This window comes from Schistocerca serialis, chromosome 1 (assembly GCF_023864345.2).
Source record: "Schistocerca serialis cubense isolate TAMUIC-IGC-003099 chromosome 1, iqSchSeri2.2, whole genome shotgun sequence".
Taxonomy (NCBI): Eukaryota; Metazoa; Arthropoda; class Insecta; order Orthoptera; family Acrididae; genus Schistocerca; species Schistocerca serialis.
This window is the reverse complement of record NC_064638.1, coordinates 95,528,296-95,547,643: the sequence shown is the minus strand read 5'-3', so window position 1 is coordinate 95,547,643 and position 19,348 is coordinate 95,528,296. Positions and strand designations below refer to the sequence as shown.

General features: G+C 45.2%; 1 protein-coding gene across 1 annotated transcript in view; it reads left to right on the top strand.

The window, feature by feature from the left end:
• Positions 1–19,348, top strand: part of LOC126462698 (homeobox protein six1-like) — a gene marked incomplete at its 3' end in the record, with an annotated part of 422,686 nt that overhangs the window by 354,565 nt on the left and 48,773 nt on the right. Inside the window, exon 2 of the mRNA XM_050096093.1 lies at positions 7,734–7,884. Coding sequence (XP_049952050.1) covers positions 7,734–7,884 — 151 coding nt within the window. The remainder of the gene's footprint in view (positions 1–7,733; positions 7,885–19,348) is intronic.

The window sequence follows — 19,348 nt, the reverse complement described above, 5'->3', positions numbered from 1 at the left end:
ATCGAATCAAGGTCACAAAAACCTCTCCGATCACCCGCGCGCCAGGTGGTCGCACACAGTTATGTCGCCTACAGTGTTGGAACGTACGGTCACTTTTATTAGAGGTGATCGACGGAGCACAGTGATCCATATCGCTGCACAACTGGACGTCTCTGTTGGTAGTCCTGATACGCTCGTACACCAGCTGGAATTAAGGCATGTGGGCCGGCCGGTGTGGCCGAGAGGTTCAAGGAGATTCAGTCCGGAACCCCGCGACCGCTACGGTCGCATGTTCGAATCCTGCCTCGGGCATGGATGTGTGTGATGTCCTTAGGTTAGTTAAGATTAAGTAGATCTAAGTTCTAGGGGACTGATGACCTCAAATGTTAAGTCCCACAGTGCTCAGAGCCATTTGATCCATTTTTAAGGCGTTTGCCCACTGGTTTCCTCGCCGAATAACACAAGATCATGAAGAGCATGCGGAGTTGCTTGCATTTATATGGCTGATAGTGACAAATTTTTGTCGAATATCATTTCAAGTGATGAACCGGAAAGGAAACGGCAGTTCATGGAGAGGGCAACACCACCTCTCCTCGGAACAAAAAGTTCAAAGCCGCACCCTCAGAAGTTAAAGTAATAGGGACTGTCTTTTCGGATTCTGAAAGGGTTATTCTGTTTGATGTCCTCCCTCATAGTGTAACGATACACTCTGAAGTGTATTGTGCCACCCTCATGAAACTGAAGAGACGACTCCAGCGTGTTCCTCGACACAAAAGCAGACGAACTTCGTCTCCATTACGATGCAAGGCCTCATACCAGTCTGCGCACCCGAGGGAGTATCGTAAAACGTCATTGGACTGTGACGCCAATTCACCGTACATCCCGGATCTCGCATCTTCAGACTTCTATCTGTTTGGCCCAATCAAGGATGCACTCTACGGGAAGCAGTATGTGGATGACGGAGAGATTATTGATACAGAAAGACGTTAGCTCCGACACTGACCAGTAGAGTGGTACTATGTGGGCATACAGGCCCTCCAAATAAGGAGTCGTAAGGCCATCGCATTGAACGCAGAGTATGTTGAAAAACAGGGTTTAGTAGGCAAAAAAAGTAAAATGGCATATTGGAATCCTGAATAAAATCAATCTGCTTTCAGAGAAAAATGTGTTGCACTAGCTGTTGAACACCTTTTGTAGTAAATGAATATAGGAACTGGCAATGGCCTTGCAGCAGTGCATACACTGGTTCCGGTCAGATCACCGAAGTTAAGCGCTGTTGGTTGCGGCCGGCACTTAGATGGGTGACCATCCGGGCCGCCATGCGCTGTTGCCATTTTTCGGGGTGCACTCAGCCTCGTGATGCCAACTGAGAAGCTACTCGACCGAATAGTAGCGGCTCCGGTCACAGGAAACCCATCATATCGACCGGCAGAGTGGTGTGCTGACCACACGCCCCTCCTACCCGCATTCTCACCTGAGGATGACACGGCTGTCGGATAATCCCAATGGGCCACTTGTGGCCTGAAGACGGAGTGCTGTGCTATGCAAATATAGGAATTAGCAACGATAATTTATTACTGACAAAAGCAGAAATTATTTTGAATGTTTTTGACAGAGATGGCTTGCTCAATACTCCACACTGTAACGAAGTGTCGCCTGAACATCTCAAAAAATTAACATTTATGTGCTCGACAAAATACGTTCATGCAGACATATCAAATAATATTTAGAAGGTAATATGTAACGCATTTTTCCGCTTTCCGTTGTCTTTTGTTTTCTTTCTAAGTCTAACATCGAAATTTTCACCGTTCCATGAGCACGACTTTTTTACTGGAGAACCAATATTCATTAAAATCGTTTTTTTATCTGTTGCTTTTTGTTTATTCAGATGTTCTTAAACTTAAATACCTCTTTGCCTTCAGGTATTTGGTCGCTCTTCTGAGAGAACGCTCTTAGTAAAATATCAAGTCCTTACGCATCCTTCGAAATGTGTCACAAACACAAAGGAAAGAATACGACAGAGATTGATTATTAAATCCACTACTATAGCACGACTGAGAGCCGAGAGGTTAACTTCCGTTGGTACCAGACGGCGCAACAGTCACCTGTTTTTGGGGCATGGTAGCCATCAGCATACTCGGAATTTCAGAACTCTACACCCAGCACAGTCAGCTGATCATTGCCGTCACTGACCCTATAACGACGTGGTCTGGGGGCCGATTTACACGCAGTCGCGCGACGAGCAATCACCACGAGATGTCGATTATAAGAAGACAGTCGCTCGTGTAGAACGGGCTTTCGGCCCACGAGACTGTGTCGGCAACTCGTTAAAAATACTCATACTGGCGACGGGCAGCTGCAGCGTGCGCTGCAGTTCTAAGAACGGCATTTCGGAGACGTGCGTCCCCCCCCCCCCCCCCCCACGTGGAACTAGAGACGCCTGATAACCGCCGTCTTGCTCAACGCACTTTCACCAACGTTCGTAAAGCCTTCCACAACTGTTGACAGTTGCTGCTTGCTATACTGAAAGGTACAAATTTCGACACCAAAGGACACGTGAATGCAGTTCTGTCTTCAATTCCTCAATAAGAGTTCCCTCAGCTTTAGGAACGTTGGTAGATAAAGCTTTTGTAAACAATTCTACCGTTACGTTTTCTTTCTGTTGCCGTGCGCACCTGGTAATCGATCGAAATTGTAATGAAACAAAACAAAATGATGACAAAAGTCATAGCATACCTCCCAATATCGTGTCAGATATCTCGACGTGGCATGGATTCAAAAAGTCGTTGGAAGTACCCTGTATAAATATTGAGCCATGCTGTCTCTATAGCTTCCATAAAGTGTTGCCGGTGCACGATTTTGTGCACGAACTGACCACTCGATTACGTCCCACAAATATTCGATGAGATTCACGCCGGGCGATCTGGGTGGTCAAATCGTTCGCTCGAATTGTCCAGGATGTTCTTCAAACAAATCCTGAACAGTTGTGGCCCGGGGATATAGCGCATGATCATCCATAAAAATTTCATCATTGTTTGGGAATGTGAAGTCCATGAATGGCGGAAAATGATCCAAGTACCAGAACGTAGCCATTTCCAGTCAATGATAGGTTCAGTAGGACCAGAGGACCCAGTTTATTCCATGCCAACACAGTCCACACCATTACAGAGCCACCACCAGCTTGCACAGTTCCTTGTTGACAACTTAGGTCCATGGCTTGGTGGGGTCTGTACCACATTCGAAATCTGCCATCACCTCTTACCAACTGTCATCTGACTAGGACACGAGTTTACCGTCCTGTCGAGTCCAACCGGTATGGTCACGAGCCCTGGAAAGGCCCCGCAGGCGATGTCGTGCTGTTGACAGAGGCACTCGCGGCGGTCGTCTGCTGCCATAACCCATTAACGCCATATTTCGCCGCACTTTCCTAACGGATATGTTCGTCATACGTCTCACAATTATATATCTGCGGTTATTTCACGCAGTGTTGCTTGTCTGTTGCACTGACAACTCTACACAAACGCGCTGCTCTCGGTCGTTAAGTGAAGGTCGTCGGCCACTGCGTTGTCCGCGGTGAGTGTTAATGCCCGAAATTTGGTATTCCCGACCCACTCGTTACACTGTGGATTCGGAATATTGAATTCCCTGACGATTTCCGAAATGGAATGTCCCATGTTTCTAAGTCAGACTACCATTCTGTCTGCTAATTCCCATTGTGTGGCCATAATAACGTCGGAAACCTTTTCACGTATCACATAAATCACATGAGAACAAAAGCGGGGCCGGCCGGTGTGGCCGAGCGGTTCTAGGCGCTTGAGTCTGGAATCGCGGGATCGCTACGGTCGCAGGTTCGAATCCTCCCTCGGGCATGGATGTGTGTGATGTCCTTAGATTAGTTAGGTTTAACTAGTTATAGGGGACTGATGACCTCAGTTCTTAAGTCCCATAGTCCTCAGAGCCATTTGAACCATTTTAACAAAGGGGGGCTCCGCCAATGTACTGTCCTTTTATACCTTCTGTACGCGATACTACCGCCATGTGTACATGTGCGTATCACTATTCCACTATTCCACTCACAAGGGAACCTCCCCACCGTACCCCCCTCAGATTTAGTTATAAGTTGGCACAGTGGATAGGCCTTGAAAAACTGAACACAGATCAATTGAGAAAACAGGAAGAAGTTGTGTGGAACTGTGAAAAAATAAGCAAAATGTACAAACTGAGTAGTTCAAGGGATGATAGGCAACATCAAGCACAATACAAATGCAAGAGTGCCGTGGTCTCGTGGTAACGTGAGCGGCTGAGGAACGAAAGGTCGTCGGTTCAAATCTTCCATCGAGTTAAAAGTTTAATTTTTTATTTTCAGTTTATGTGACAAACTCTTATGTTTTCATCACTTTTTTGGGAGTGATTATCACATCCACAACAAAACCTAAATCGGGCAAGGTAGAAGAATCTTTTTACCCATTCGCCAAGTGTACAAGTTAGGTGGGTCGACAACATATTCCTGTCATGTGACGCACATGCCGTCACCAGTGTCGTATAGAATATATCAGATGTGTTTTCCTGTGGAGGAATCGGTTGACCTATGACCTTGCGATCAAATGTTTTCGGTTCCCATTGGAGAGGCACGTCCTTCCGTCTACTAATCGCACGGTTTTGCGATGCGGTCGCAAAACACAGACGCTAAACTTATTACAGTGAACAGAGACGTCAATGAACGAACGGACAGATAATAACTATGCAAAAATAAAGAAAGTAAAATTTTCAGTCGAGGGAAGACTTGAACCAAGGACCTCTCATTCTGCAGCTGCTCACGCTACCACGGGACCACGGCGCTCATGTGCTTACAGTGTCCATGATGTTGCCTATGTAGCCCATGGACTACTCAGTTTGTATATTTTGTTTATTTTTTCACAGTTCCACACAACTTCTTCCTGTTTTCTCAGTTGATCTGTGTTTAGTTTATCAAGGCCTATCCACTGTACCAACTTATAACTAAATCTGAGGGGGGTGCGATGGGGAGGTTCCCTTGTCAGTGTATCCTGGAGATCTTCGTTTTGAATGCTATTGGTAGAGGAGATGCAACATATTAATCGCACATGCGCAGAAACAGGAGATCGTGCCGTCGTCTGCTAACGACGGAAGTTAATCAATATACTTTTCGATATTATTTAGCACTTAGAAGCGAAACAAAACACAATGGATGGGGGAAAATGGTGCTATACTCGTATATTACTTTCTGTATACAAGAAATTATATTGAACGATTGTATTGGAGAATAAGCATGAAAGAGAATATAATGACGTTTAATGAGACTCGATGGCTGCTACGTTTGCTAAAGCATACAATCCATGCATTAAGAGGGCCGTCTCAAGAGGTGCTAAATTCAGGTACTGCGATACCGCTATTCGCAACAGTGTGTTTATGCAAGCGAAAACGTCAAAAGAGGAAGTGCAGGACATAGAGGAACAAATTGTTTTGGAAGACAACTGCTACGGTTGCAAAAACTGTAGATGACCGAAAAGAGATCAAGGAACTGCATCAAAATAATAAGCAATCAGTTCATTCATTCAGGAAACAAAGGCATAATATCTGACATCTTAATGGACCAGTCGTGGAAATACTACTCAAACAAATCTTTTTAAAAGTTTTACAAGTTCTGAGAATTAGAAAAGATTCTCCTAAGTCGAATGAAGACGAAAAGAGACCTAAAACTGAACAGAGCGCGAATTGCGGGATATACTTTCTACCATTATTAACTACTCATTGCGCTGTTCCATTCGCCCTTGTTGCGATGGAAAAATTCATGCGATATTCACTTTTATCTTATTCTCGAGAACACTGCGCACCGTATACGATGACGACAGGAGAATTACTGTACATACTAAGTGGAATTCCGATTCTCTAATTCATCCAACAGTTTCACGAAAAAAACGTCGCCCCTCTTCCAGTGATTCGCATTTAAGTTCTTTGGGCATCTTTGTTAAGGGCTAGCCGGCCTGTTGCGATTTTAGCAGTGCATCTCTGTCTTGCGTCAAGTCAGTTTGAGATGAATCGTACTGCAACAGTGATCTAGAAGAGGTCACACTAGAGTCTTAACCAGTGCACTTTACTTTCCCAGAATTATCCCTCAGATCTAAATCTTCCTTTCACTTTGTCTGCTGCTGATCTCACGCTTTGATTCCATTTTATATGGCATCGAAGCGTTGCTGCTACATAAATGGTGTCAATTCAGTTATCGAGTACTATATGGTCTTTCGTTTATTAGACCCATTCAATATTTATCCACATGTAAGAACAGTAACCATTAAGCAGGCTTAAAGGAAATGTTGCTAAAGCTGTTGTGAATTATAGCAGTCTAATGACAATAAACAGTGTAGTTATAACTGGCGCCTAGGGCAAACTCCCACGTTTCAACTCCCTCCCCGCCCCCCTCACCCATGCCCGCCCCCCCCCCCCCCCCCACCGACAACATCTAATCAAGACGATTTTACACGGAACTAAAACGAACAGATTTTAATAATTCTTTTAGTTTGTGATATAACATTGTTTCATTGCCGATCAGTACAAAGACCGTAGTAAAGAAAACGTCGACGACAACATATGCTCTCTACACCACTTACATTACACAGTGCGTTGTTTCACTTGGTATAACGAGAGTGCTTCCGTCTAGCAGCCGAAATAAAAAACAAAGTCTCAACATAGCACAGTTCGAATCTCCTGAACCCTTTTGAACATCTCCGCCTCCTTCCCATTATGGTGTTTTCCAATCCTTTCCCTTCTTCTTCTCCTCTCTTCTACTTCGACCTCCCACTTCTTCCGCCCTTCTTCATTATTTTCACCTTTCACAGAACTGTGTCTCTACGGATACGTTATTCTGACATGGATCTCAGAAATTTATCTACATTAATTTCGTTTATAGTTAACACTGTAATTCTCAAGAATTAGCAGCTTCCAGTCTTGGCAGAAATCCAGTCTGCATTTGGATCGCACCACCATGACACCTGTGCAGAAAGGCATGCAGTATTCTGCTGCGACCAGTTTCAAAAGGCTAATTAAAAATTTTAGCAATAATCCTTCCACATTCGCGTCCGAACTGAGGAATTTTCTCATGGATAAGCCTTTTTATTCTGTTGGGGGGTTTCTGGAAAAATTCCTTTGTTTAGTGTTAATTGTAATAATATTCAGGCTGTTAGGAGTATAAGCGCAGATATTTTTATTGGTGACAGAGGATGTGTACGGAGCAATCAGTATTTACTTCATTAGCAGACTAAGAATTACATTAAAAGCAGTAAGTTTTTAGGTTCGTTAGTACCTCCAAGTAGATGTGGTACAAGGAAACCATTAATATTTATCTTCCCCTGGGCAGTATAACAGGTATTGCAGTGTGGATTCGTGGACCCAAAATTGACAGTCTATACTGACAGGCGTAATCCACGTAGTAATTTATGTGATGTGTTCGCAGGAAGAAGATGGTACACATTAAGGTAACAATTATCGCAATATCCGTAGCTATACCCATAGCACCTGGTATAATAGCCGCTTATCAAATGCATAGGATCCGTCTACATTTTATTTTATCTATGTTGATCTCATATACTGACTCGTTCAGTGACCATGGAGATTTGCTCGTCAATTAGGTCCTTCAGAACTAGACGTGTAAAATATTTTTTTTTTTAAATGTTGTAGCTTTTAAAGAGTGCAGCCAACTGAGAGCGTTGCTGATCTCTGTGTGTGTGTTGTGTCGGCAGGTCCGGACGGTCTGGAGGTGAAGGAGACAAGGCGGGGGCGGCAGGCCCCAGCTCGGCGCTGGACTCCAGCTCGGAGTCTGCAGACGGCGACCACAAGCCGCCCGCGGGGCTGGACCAGCAGCAGCAGCAGCCGCCCGGCATTCCCACGCAGGTGCGTCACCTCACCTCTCTGTCCCACCATCATCTACTGGGCGCTATGCTGCATCCCCGTCCGGTGCATCATACAGCATGAAATGAACTCTTACCTTGTAGTAATTGTTTCTACTGAGGCTACATATGGGGTGCCAAACATACTAGGCGTTAAAATAATGTACTTCATATTTTGATAGATGGTGCTATGAACTAAAACAAGAAAACACTGTCCAGTAAACATGCATACCTTTTTTTTTTTTTTGGTCATCAGTCTACTGACTGGTTTGATGCGGCCAGCCACGTATTCCTTTCCTGTGCTAACCTCTTCATCTCAGAGTAGCACTTGCAACCCACGTCCTCAATTATTTGCTTGACGTATTCCAATCTCTGTCTTCCTCTACAGTTTTTGCCCTCTACAGCTCCCTCTAGTACCATGGAAGTCATTCCCTCATGTCTTAGCAGATGTCTTATCATCCTGCCCCTTCTCCTTATCAGTGTTTTCCACATATTCCTTTCCTCTCCGATTCTGCGTAGAACCTCCTCATTCCTTACCTTATCAGTCCACCTAATTTTCAACATTCGTCTATAGCACCACATCAAAAACGCTTCGATTCTCTTCTGTTCCGGTTTTCCCACAGTCCATGTTTCACTACCATACAATGCTGTACTCCAGACGTAAATCCTCAGAAATTTCTTCCTCAAATTAAGGCCGGTATTTGATATTAGTAGACTTTTCTTGGCCAGAAATGCCTTTTTTGCCATAGCGAGTCTGCTTTTGATGTCCTCCTTGCTCCGTCCGTCATTGGTTATTTTACTGCCTAGGTAGCAGAATTCCTTAACTTCATTGACTTCGTGACCATCAATCCTGATGTTAAGTTTCTCGCTGTTCTCATTTCTACTACTTCTCATTACCTTCGTCTTTCTCCGATTTACTCTCAAACCATACTGTGTACTCATTATGACTGTTCATTCCGTTCAGCAGATCATTTAATTCTTCTTCACTTTCACTCAGGATAGCAATGTCATAAGCGAATCGTATCATTGATATCCTTTCACCTTGTATTTTAATTCCACTCCTGAACCTTTCTTTTATTTCCATCAGTGCTTCCTCAATGTACAGATTGAAGAGTAGGGGCGAAAGGCTACAGCCTTGTCTTACACCCTTCTTCATACGAGCACTTCGTTCTTGATCGTCCACTCTTATTATTCCCTCTTGGTTGTTGTACATATTGTATATGATCCGTCTCTCCCTATAGCTTACCCCTACTTTTTTCAGAATCTCGAACAGCTTGCACCATTTTATATTGTCGAACGCTTTTTCCAGGCCGACAAATCCTATGAAAGTGTCTTGATTTTCCTTTAGCCTTGCTTCCATTGTTAGCCGTAACGTCAGAATTGCCTCTCTCGTCCCTTTACTTTTCCTAAAGCCAAACTGATCGTCACCTAGCGCATTCTCAATTTTCTTTTCCATTCTTCTGTATATTATTCTTGTAAGCAGCTTCGATACATGAACTGTTAAGCTGGTTGTGCGATAATTCTCGCACTTGTCAGCTCTTCCCGTCTTCGGAATTGTGTGGATGATGCTTTTCTGAAAGTCTGATGGTATATCGCCAGACTCATATATTCTACACACCAACGTGAATAGCCGTTTTGTTGCCACTTCCCCCAATGATTTTAGAGATTCTGATGGAATGTTATCCATCCCTTCTGCCTTATTTGACCGTAAGCCCTCCAAAGCTCATTTAAATTCCGCTTCTGATCCCCTATCTCTTCTAAATCGACTCCTGTTTCTTCTTCTATCACATCAGACAAATCTTCACCCTCATAGAGGCTTTCAATGTATTCTTTCCACCTATCTGCTCTCTCCTCTGCATTTAACAGTGGAATTCCCGTTGCACTCTTAATGTTACCACCGTTGCTTTTAATATCACCAAAGGTTGTTTTGACTTTCCTGTATGCTGAGTCTGTCCTTCCGACAATCATATCTTTTTCGATGTCTCCACATTTTTCCTGCAGCCATTTCGTCTTAGCTTCCCTGTACTTCCTATTTATTTCATTCCTCAGCGACTTGTATTTCTGTATTCCTGATTTTCCCGGAACATGTTTGTACTTCCTCCTTTCATCAATCAACTGAAGTATTTCTTCTGTTACCCATGGTTTCTTCGCAGCTACCTTTTTTGTACCTATGTTTTCCTTCCCAACTTCTGTGATGGCCATTTTTAGAGATGTCCATTCCTCTTCAACTGTACTGCCTACTGCGCTATTCCTTATTGCTCTATCTATAGCGTTAGAGAACTTCAAACGTATCTCGTCATTCCTTAGTACTTCCGTATCCCACTTCTTTGCGTATTGATTCTTCCTGACTAATGTCTTGAACTTCAGCCTACTCTTCATCACTACTATATTGTGATCTGAGTCTATATCTGCTCCTGGGTACGCCTTACAATCCAGTATCTGATTTCGGAATCTCTGTCTGACCATGATGTAATCTAATTGAAACCTTCCCGTATCTCCCAGCCTTTTCCAAGTATACCTCCTCCTCTTGTGATTCTTGAACAGAGAATTCGCTATTACTAGCTGAAACTTGTTACAGAACTCAATTAGTCTTTCTCCTCTTTCATTCCTTGTCCCAAGCCCATATTCTCCTGTAATCTCTTCTTCTACTCCTTCCCCTACAACTGCATTCCAGTCGCCCATGCCTATTAGATTTTCGTCCCCCTTTACATACTGCATTACCCTTTCAATATCCTCATACACTTTCTCTATCTGTTCATCTTCAGCTTGCGACGTCGGCATGTATAACTGAACTATCGTTGTCGGTGTTGGTCTGCTGTCGATTCTGATTAGAACAACCCAGTCACTGAACTGTTCACAGTAACACACCCTCTGCCCTACTTTCCTATTCGTAACGAATCCTACACCTGTTATACCATTTTCTGCTGCTGTTGGTATTACCCGATACTCATCTGACCAGAAATCCTTGTCTTCCTTCCACTTCACTTCACTGAGCCCTACTATATCTAGCTTGAGCCTTTGCATTTCCCTTTTCAGGTTTTCTAGTTTCCCTACCACGTTCAAGCTTCTGACATTCCACCCCCGACTCGTAGAACGTTATCCTTTCGTTGATTATTCAATCTTTTTCTCATGGTAACCTCCCCCTCGGCAGTCCCCTCCCGGAGATCCGAATGGGGGACTATTCCGGAATCTTTTGCCAATGGAGAGATCATCATGACAGTTCTTCAAATACAGGCCACATGTCCTGTAGATACACGTTACGTGTCTTTAATGCAGTGGTTTCCATTGCCTTCTGCATCCTCATGTCGTTGATCATTGCTGATTCTTCCGACTTTAGGGGCAATTTCCCACCCCTAGGACAAGAGAGTGCCCTGAACCTCCATCCGCTCCTCCGCCCCCTTTGACAAGGCCGTTGGCAGAATGAGGCTGACTTCTTATGCCGGAAGTCTTCGGCCGCCAGTGCTGATTATTTATCAAAATTTAGGCGGTGGTGGGGATCGAACCCGGGTCCGAAGACGTTTTGATTATGAATCAAAGACGCTACCCCTAGACCAGGGGTACCCCCATATGCATACGTAAAGAGGTATAATAACTTGTTCGTCTTCGCTAGTGTGAAACAAATCTCTTCTGCTGCAAGCTCTTTGCTACTGCGAAATGCTTTCTGTAAATCGCGCTGGGTAAGTGAAGCGCATACATTGGTTCTAATAGGATCTTATATACCAGCAAACAGGCTGTGTTGCTTGAGGCTTTCCCGATGGATTAGTTGAAGATATGGTTCTCGGGCGAGATGTCGGATGTCGTTGTGAAGTTCCCACAATATTTCAGTGGTGCAGCTGATCGACATCTTGAGGTGCGGTGAACACATTGCTGGGCAGTTTTTTTTTCTTACCCCCTTGCCCCATGAGGGCGGAGAAGGTTGGGGGTCTGGCAGTGGTACTGTCAACACACTCTTTAGCCAGTAGACATTATACACTAACACAGATGCTAACACGAAACAAGATGACATACTTACCATGAATTCAATTTTTTTAAGGGTAGTCTTAATGGGAGAACGTAAGACATGATGTTGTCTTCATGTATAGTTTAAAAACAATGATAGAAACGTGGACGGACAGCAGTTAAAACATTTCAAAAATACCTGAAGAACAGCAAACACTTGAATAAAAAACGCAGAAGAGACACTCACCATTAAAGACGACGCACTATAAACTTTCACTAAACTGGAAAAGGACCTGCCCTGGGACGGCAGATGGTTGTTATAGAGCCATAGAAGGAGATAGGAGAGCTGTGGTAATGTGGACTAAGGATTGGAAAGAGGTGGTGATGAGATAGGGGTGGCCACTGGGACCAAAGAGGAGTAGTCAGTATTGGGAACTATAAATGTGATGGGAGAAGGGGGTGGGAGATAGGGACCGACAAGTAAGGGAAAAGGAGGAGGTGTGGTATGGCGTGAGGACGAAGAGGGAGCCATTGGGAGAGGGGTAGGGGGTACGAATAGGGTGGGATGGATTCAAAGTTCGTAGGATGGGTACACGTCGAGGCAGAGTTCGCGTTCTGTGAGGGAGAGGGTTGAAATTTCTTTGGGAGAGGATGTGGAGGGTATGTAGGTGGATTACTGGTGGGATGTGTAGGTACAGTCTCAGCAGCGCCACTAGGACCGTAAAGGAGTTTGCAGATGGTGCAGCTTATTCGGAGATGTTCAGTGTGAATGAGGAGAAGTGGAAATTCGATGAGTTGGTAAGGGGTAGAAAAGTATAGGGTGGATCAGGAATTTGTCTGTGTGAAGGATAGTGGAGGAGTGTAGTCCTCATGATCGGCCAGTTAGTAATTTTAATAGTTCTAGTCTATCACTAATGGGCTGTGACTGAAGCCTCATATTTATGCCAGTCTAAGAAGAAACGGCGCAGGCGTGAAGGCACCAAATTCGGTGGCCAATAGAGGAGATATCCTAATCGGTAGCGATAGAGATAGCTACGCCGTCTGCTGGACGATGAACCAAAAGCTCCGGCGCACGTGCCAAGACTGTCAATCATAATATGCGGTTTCGTCGGTCAACACTACGCCCTCAGTCCGGAGCCGCCTGCCGATATAGAGTACGTAAAGTGATAGTGGCAAGTAGCGTATAATCGCAGTGAAAACAACTGCGTTTATTTTATGAACAAAATCCTGGATATGATTCCTTCAAAAAACCTTTTTGTCTGTCTTTAATTCTGAGAATTTGATAGGCTACGTTATTGCCATTTTTTAGCACTGTCCTTTTCTGCCCCATTAGCTGAATGGTCAGTGCGTTGGATTGCCACGCATGGGGACCCAGGTTCGATTCCCGGCTAGGGAGGGAGATTTTCTCCCCTCACGGACTGAGTGTTGTGCTGTCCTCATCATCATTTCATCCCCACTGTCGACGTGCAGGTCGCCCAATGTGGCGTCGCACTCAATAACACCTGCTCTTGGCGGCCGAACTTCCCGTCTGGGAACTCTCGGCCACTGACACCATACACTCATTTCCATTTCCAACACTCTCATTGGCTTTCATTCTGTAACCACACAGACTACAAGTACTGTCATCGCTTCGGTATGAAACTACGCTGTCATATTTGTTTCAGCCATCTCCTTTCCTGTACTGACCTGATGTTCGGCCACTGCAGATTTCTCTGGCTGGTCCAGAAGCGTCTGTCATCGATGGTCGACGCATCTGTCCAGCACGCTGCGACATATTTGTCCAGTGTATGACTCCCACAGCTACAGGGACTCTTATAGACACCATGCCTTCTTAAATCAAGGTTGTGGTTCACTGAGCCTAAACACTTCGTTGTGTAGGATGGTGACACCTGGTGGTCTGTAAATATAGCTCCTTCCGTATAGATCCGCAGCTCGGTAGATATGCTGCTTGTATCTTACATACACATTTATACACATTATATACTAGCTGGGGTACCCGGCTCCACTCAGGGAGTTAATAATCGAATTTTTCCATTCATGCAACAGAATCCTGGTGTTCGTCTATTGAATTTTTTCCCTTCGGAAGATAGGCATATTTTACCCATTTTTCCAATAACGACATGTTTTTGTTTGTTATATTCTTCCGTCGGGTCGTAGTCGAATACTTCATTTGTTAGATTGTACCGTTTACTCGTCCTCGTCCACCCTTCACCTAGGGTGATACTTTCATGACTGGCTTGCGTTCGCAATCTTTTATTATAAGATTGTTTCGCAATTCTTGATTCTTCAATCCGTTCATCATTTCGTTGTTCTTCGGTGTCTCTGCTTCTCCCGGTGCTCATTCTTGTTTGTTGGGAACTTAAACGTGCTTCGCTCTCTTCGTCTGTTTCGTTTTTTCGCTGTCTTTTTTTTTTTTTTTGGTTTTCGTCGTTTTGCTTCAGAACTGGTATAATCTCTTCTTTTACCTCTGGGTATTGTCTGAAATATAGATCAAATCAACTTTTTATTAACAAATACGCTAAGTACACTTACATACTTATCACTATTTTCGGTCACTGTATCACTTTGGCTACCGATATTTCACTGTTTTTGTTTCCTCACTGCATTACTTTCTCGGTTCCCCCCTTTGTCACTGATGAGAAACTGATGTTCGAAACCACGACGGGTGTTGCTATATGCACCCCCTACCAATGCGTAGCGCCACCAGTGACGAATTCCAGAACGTACCAAAAAGGTTTCGAATGATCCACAATGTTCCTGAACGTTCCATAACATTGAGGAGTGTTCTGGAATGTTCCACAATGATCTAGGATATTACGGATGTTCTCCAACTCTCTGAAATATTACAGAATATTCCAGACTACTCCTGAACATTTTAACATGCCACATCATTGTGGAACAATCGGGAATGTTGTGGAATGCTCTCGAATGTTCCGGAACCTTCTAGAAATTTCTAGAGAACGAAACTTCCCAGTCCTTAGATCTTAAAAAGCACACCCTTCAGGTAAAAATGGGCACCCTTTTCGTAGATGGGGAATAGGCCGCTACCACACCACGTAATTCCCATGATCGTACCGGGACTCGTTTCTGAGTTTTAATGGCACGCACATTGTACACTTACTTTTATAATATACATTCATTACAAAAACATATAGTCTATATCCGTTTGAATGTTCACTAGAGCATCGGGTGAAGATTTGAAATAAATCGGTCAAGAACTTTCCGAGATTTTTAAGAACAACGTTTTACTATTCTATAGTAAATATATACTTATGTATTATAAATCTTATAAAAATATGTACCCTACGTCCGTCAGAACGTTTACTAGAGTATCGTGTAAAAATTTGAAGCAAATCGGTTTAGCAGTTTTAGAGATTTTTGATAACAACGTTTCGCCTTTACTTGTTACACATATATTTGTGTATTATAAATATTTAAAAGAATATCAATCCTCTGTCTGTCCGAAAGTTGAGTATCGTGTGAAAATTTGAAGTAAATCAGTCACGTGCCAGTCGAGATTTTTGGTAACAACGTTTTCTCGTTATATATTCTGTATACCGTAATGCATTATATACATAACAAAAATATACAGCTTACATCAGGCCGAATGTTCATTAGAGTATCATGTAAAAATTTAAAGTAAATCGGTCTAGAATTTTGGAGAGTTTTAGTAACAAAGTTTCCGTTTTATATATTACATACGTAGCTATACACTATATATATATATTTTTTAAAATATGTAGCCTGTGTCCGTCCAAATGTTCGTTAGAATACTGTGTAAAAATCTGAAGTAATTAGGTCAACTACGTTTCGACATTTTTGGCAACAAAAAACAACTACTTGTTTTTATATTGTGGTATAGACTACAAAGCGGCAACCTACGCCGGCCGCGGTGGTCTAGCGGTTCTAGGCGCTCAGTCCGGAACCGCGGGACAGCTACGGTCGCAGGTTCGAATCCTGCCTCGGGCATGGATGTGTGTGATGTCCTTAGGTTAGTTAGGTTTAATTAGTTCTAAGTTATAGGCGACTGATGACCTCAGAAGTTAAGTCGCATAGTGCTCAGAGCCATTTTTTTGCAACCTACGACAGCGTTTACATTGAACTTATAATAATGTTGCTGCATCAGTCCGCCACCATGTAGTGGAATAGTTTATACGGTCTACACTTCTTGTAGTGGTCCGTTTACAATGTGCTGACATGATCTAGAAGCTTGCGCTCGTTACAAAAGCACGCGATGTTCACTTCCTCGGTAGAGGTCGTGGCGTCTTGTTTACATGCGTACGTCAAAAGGCAAAGTGACTGTGTCAGAAGCACGCGCAACGTGTTGTTATTGTGTCATAACACTTGTTGGTTTTGATAACTGAGTCAGTTAATTGCGTGCGGACGCATTGGTCCACGAGATGCGTGGCTCATTAGCAGCTGTCGATCATGCAGACACTCAGATTACGCGCCATACTTCATCAAGGCCTCGGCCGATAAACTACATGCATGCCTCTGTCGCAATGATAATGAAAATATATGGCGTCGAGACATTTTCTACAGAGAAGATTTTATGGAACAACTGCGAGAACTTCGTAATATACACTCCTGGAAATTGAAATAAGAACACCGTGAATTCATTGTCCCAGGAAGGGGAAACTTTATTGACACATTCCTGGGGTCAGATACATCACATTATCACACTGACAGAACCACAGGCACATAGACACAGGCAACAGAGCATGCACAATGTCGGCACTAGTACAGTGTATATCCACCTTTCGCAGCAATGCAGGCTGCTATTCTCCCATGGAGACGATCGTAGAGATGCTGGATGTAGTCCTGTGGAACGGCTTGCCATGCCATTTCCACGTGGCGCCTCAGTTGGACCAGCGTTCGTGCTGGACTTGCAGACCGCGTGAGACGACGCTTCATCCAGTCCCAATGGGGGACAGATCCGGAGATCTTGCTGGCACCTTCTAGAGCACGTTGGGTGGCACGGGATACATGCGGACGTGCATTGTCCTGTTGGAACAGCAAGTTCCCTTGCCGGTCTAGGAATGGTAGAACGATGGGTTCGATGACGGTTTGGATGTACCGTGCACTATTCAGTGTCCCCTCGACGATCACCAGTGGTGTACGGCCAGTGTAGGAGATCGCTCCCCACACCATGATGCCGGGTGTTGGCCCTGTGTGCCTCGGTCGTATGCAGTCCTGATTGTGGCGCTCACCTGCACGGCGCCAAACACGCATACGACCATCATTGGCACCAAGGCAGAAGCGACTCTCATCGCTGAAGACGACACGTCTCCATTCGTCCCTCCATTCACGCCTGTCGCGACACCACTGGAGGCGGGCTGCACGATGTTGGGGCGTGAGCGGAAGACGGCCTAACGGTGTGCGGGACCGTAGCCCAGCTTCATGGAGACGGTTGCTAATGGTCCTCGCCGATACCCCAGGAGCAATAGTGTCCATAATTTGCTGGGAAGTGGCGGTGCGGTCCCCTACGGCACTGCGTAGGATCCTACGGTCTTGGCGTGCATCCGTGCGTCGCTGCGGTCCGGTCCCAGGTCGACGGGCACGTGCACCTTCTGCCGACCACTGGCGACAACATCGATGTACTGTGGAGACCTCACGCCCCACGTGTTGAGCAATTCGGCGGTACGTCCACCCGGCCTCCTGCATGCCCACTATACGCCCTCGCTCAAAGTCCGTCAACTGCACATACGGTTCACGTCCACGCTGTCGCGGCATGCTACCAGTGTTAAAGACTGCGATGGAGCTCCGTATGCCACGGCAAACTGGCTGACACTGACAGCGGCGGTGCACAAATGTTGCGCAGCTAGCGCCATTCGACGGCCAACACCGCGGTTCCTGGTGTGTCCGCTGTGCCGTGCGTGTGATCATTGCTTGTACAGCCCTCTCGCAGTGTCCGGAGCAAGTATGGTGGGTCTGACACACCGGTGTCAATGTGTTCTTTTTTCCATTTCCAGGAGTGTACTTTCAGCTACATTACCGATGCACACCGCTGATCATAAAATGGCAACGACAGGGAGAAACACCGAGAATTCGCTGCCCGGAGCACCAGTCCAACCCCTTCCGTATCGACATAAATTTATGTGCGACATAAACTAAAGTCGGCAGGGAGGGGTATTTCTACGTCTGAAAGATAATGTCTACTCGGATTTTGCGCAATTCACATAAGATTGGCGTTAATAGCACCCCTTTGAGGATGCAAATCAGGTTTGCTTTAGATACGCGCTGTAACGGTCGTGAGTGTTAGTTGGCTTTGAGACTGGAGGTAGTGAGCTGCTGTTAGTCAAGAATGCCCTTAAGGGGACAAAGTCTCCACTATTAACACATCACTGAGCGGCCGAGCGGTTTTAGGCGCTTCAGTCAGGAACCGCGCTGCTGATACGGTCGCAGGTTCGAATCCTGCCTCGGCCATGGACGTGTGAGATGTCCTTAGGTTCTAGGTAGTTCTAAGTCTAGGGGACTGATGACCTCGGATGTTGGCCCATAGTGCTTAGAGCCATTTCAACCATTATTTTTGAAGTTTGAACGAAGTCACGTAATAGAGCTACAAGAGATGGATGTTCCTTCTGCGATATTGCTCAAAGACTTGGCAGGACTGTAGCCATGATACATGACTGCTGGCACCGACGGTCACAAGGATTTACTGTCGCTAGGAAGACGGGGCTCCGGATGGTCACTTGAAGCTTCCGAGAGGAAAGACCATAGTGTTCGCGTGTGGCTCTGGCGCTTCGTACTGCAACTGCACAAGCAGTTGCACCACAGTGACAGAAGTACTACAAATCTGTTACTTCAAGAACAGCTCCAAGCCTGACGTCGTGTAGCTTGCATTCGACTGACCCCAAACCACCGCCATTTGCGACTTCAGTGGCGTCAAGCGAGAGCTCTTTGGAAGGCAGGGTGGAGGTCCGTTTTGTTTTCCGATTAAGGCTGGTTCAGCCTCGGTGCCAGTGATGGCCGTGTTTTGGTTAGGAGGCCAGTTGAGTGCCTGAGACCAACCTGCGTGCTTGCTGGGTACACTGGACCTACACGAGGAGTTATGGGCTGGGGTGCGATTTCTCGTGACAGCAGGATCACTCTCGTGGTTTCCCACGCACCCAGACTGCAAAACTGTACGTCATTCTGGCGATTCGACTTCTTGTGCTACCATTCATGTACAGCATATCCAAGGACTGTTTTCCAACAAGACATCGCTCGCCCACATACCACTGTTGTAACCCAAAATGCTCTACGGAGTATCGACATGTTGCCTTGACCCGCTCGATCACCAGATCTGTCTCTAATCGCGCATATATGGGACATCATCGGACGACAACTCCAGCGTCAACCACTCCCAAGTTAACCATCCGCGTATTCACCGGCCAAGTGCAGCAGTCATGGAACTCCATCCCACAAACTGACATCCGGCTCCTTTACAACACAGTACATGCACGTTTGCATGCTTGCTTTCAACATTCTAGCGGTTACACCGGTTATTAATGTACCATCACTCCACATTAGTGGCTTATCTCACGCTT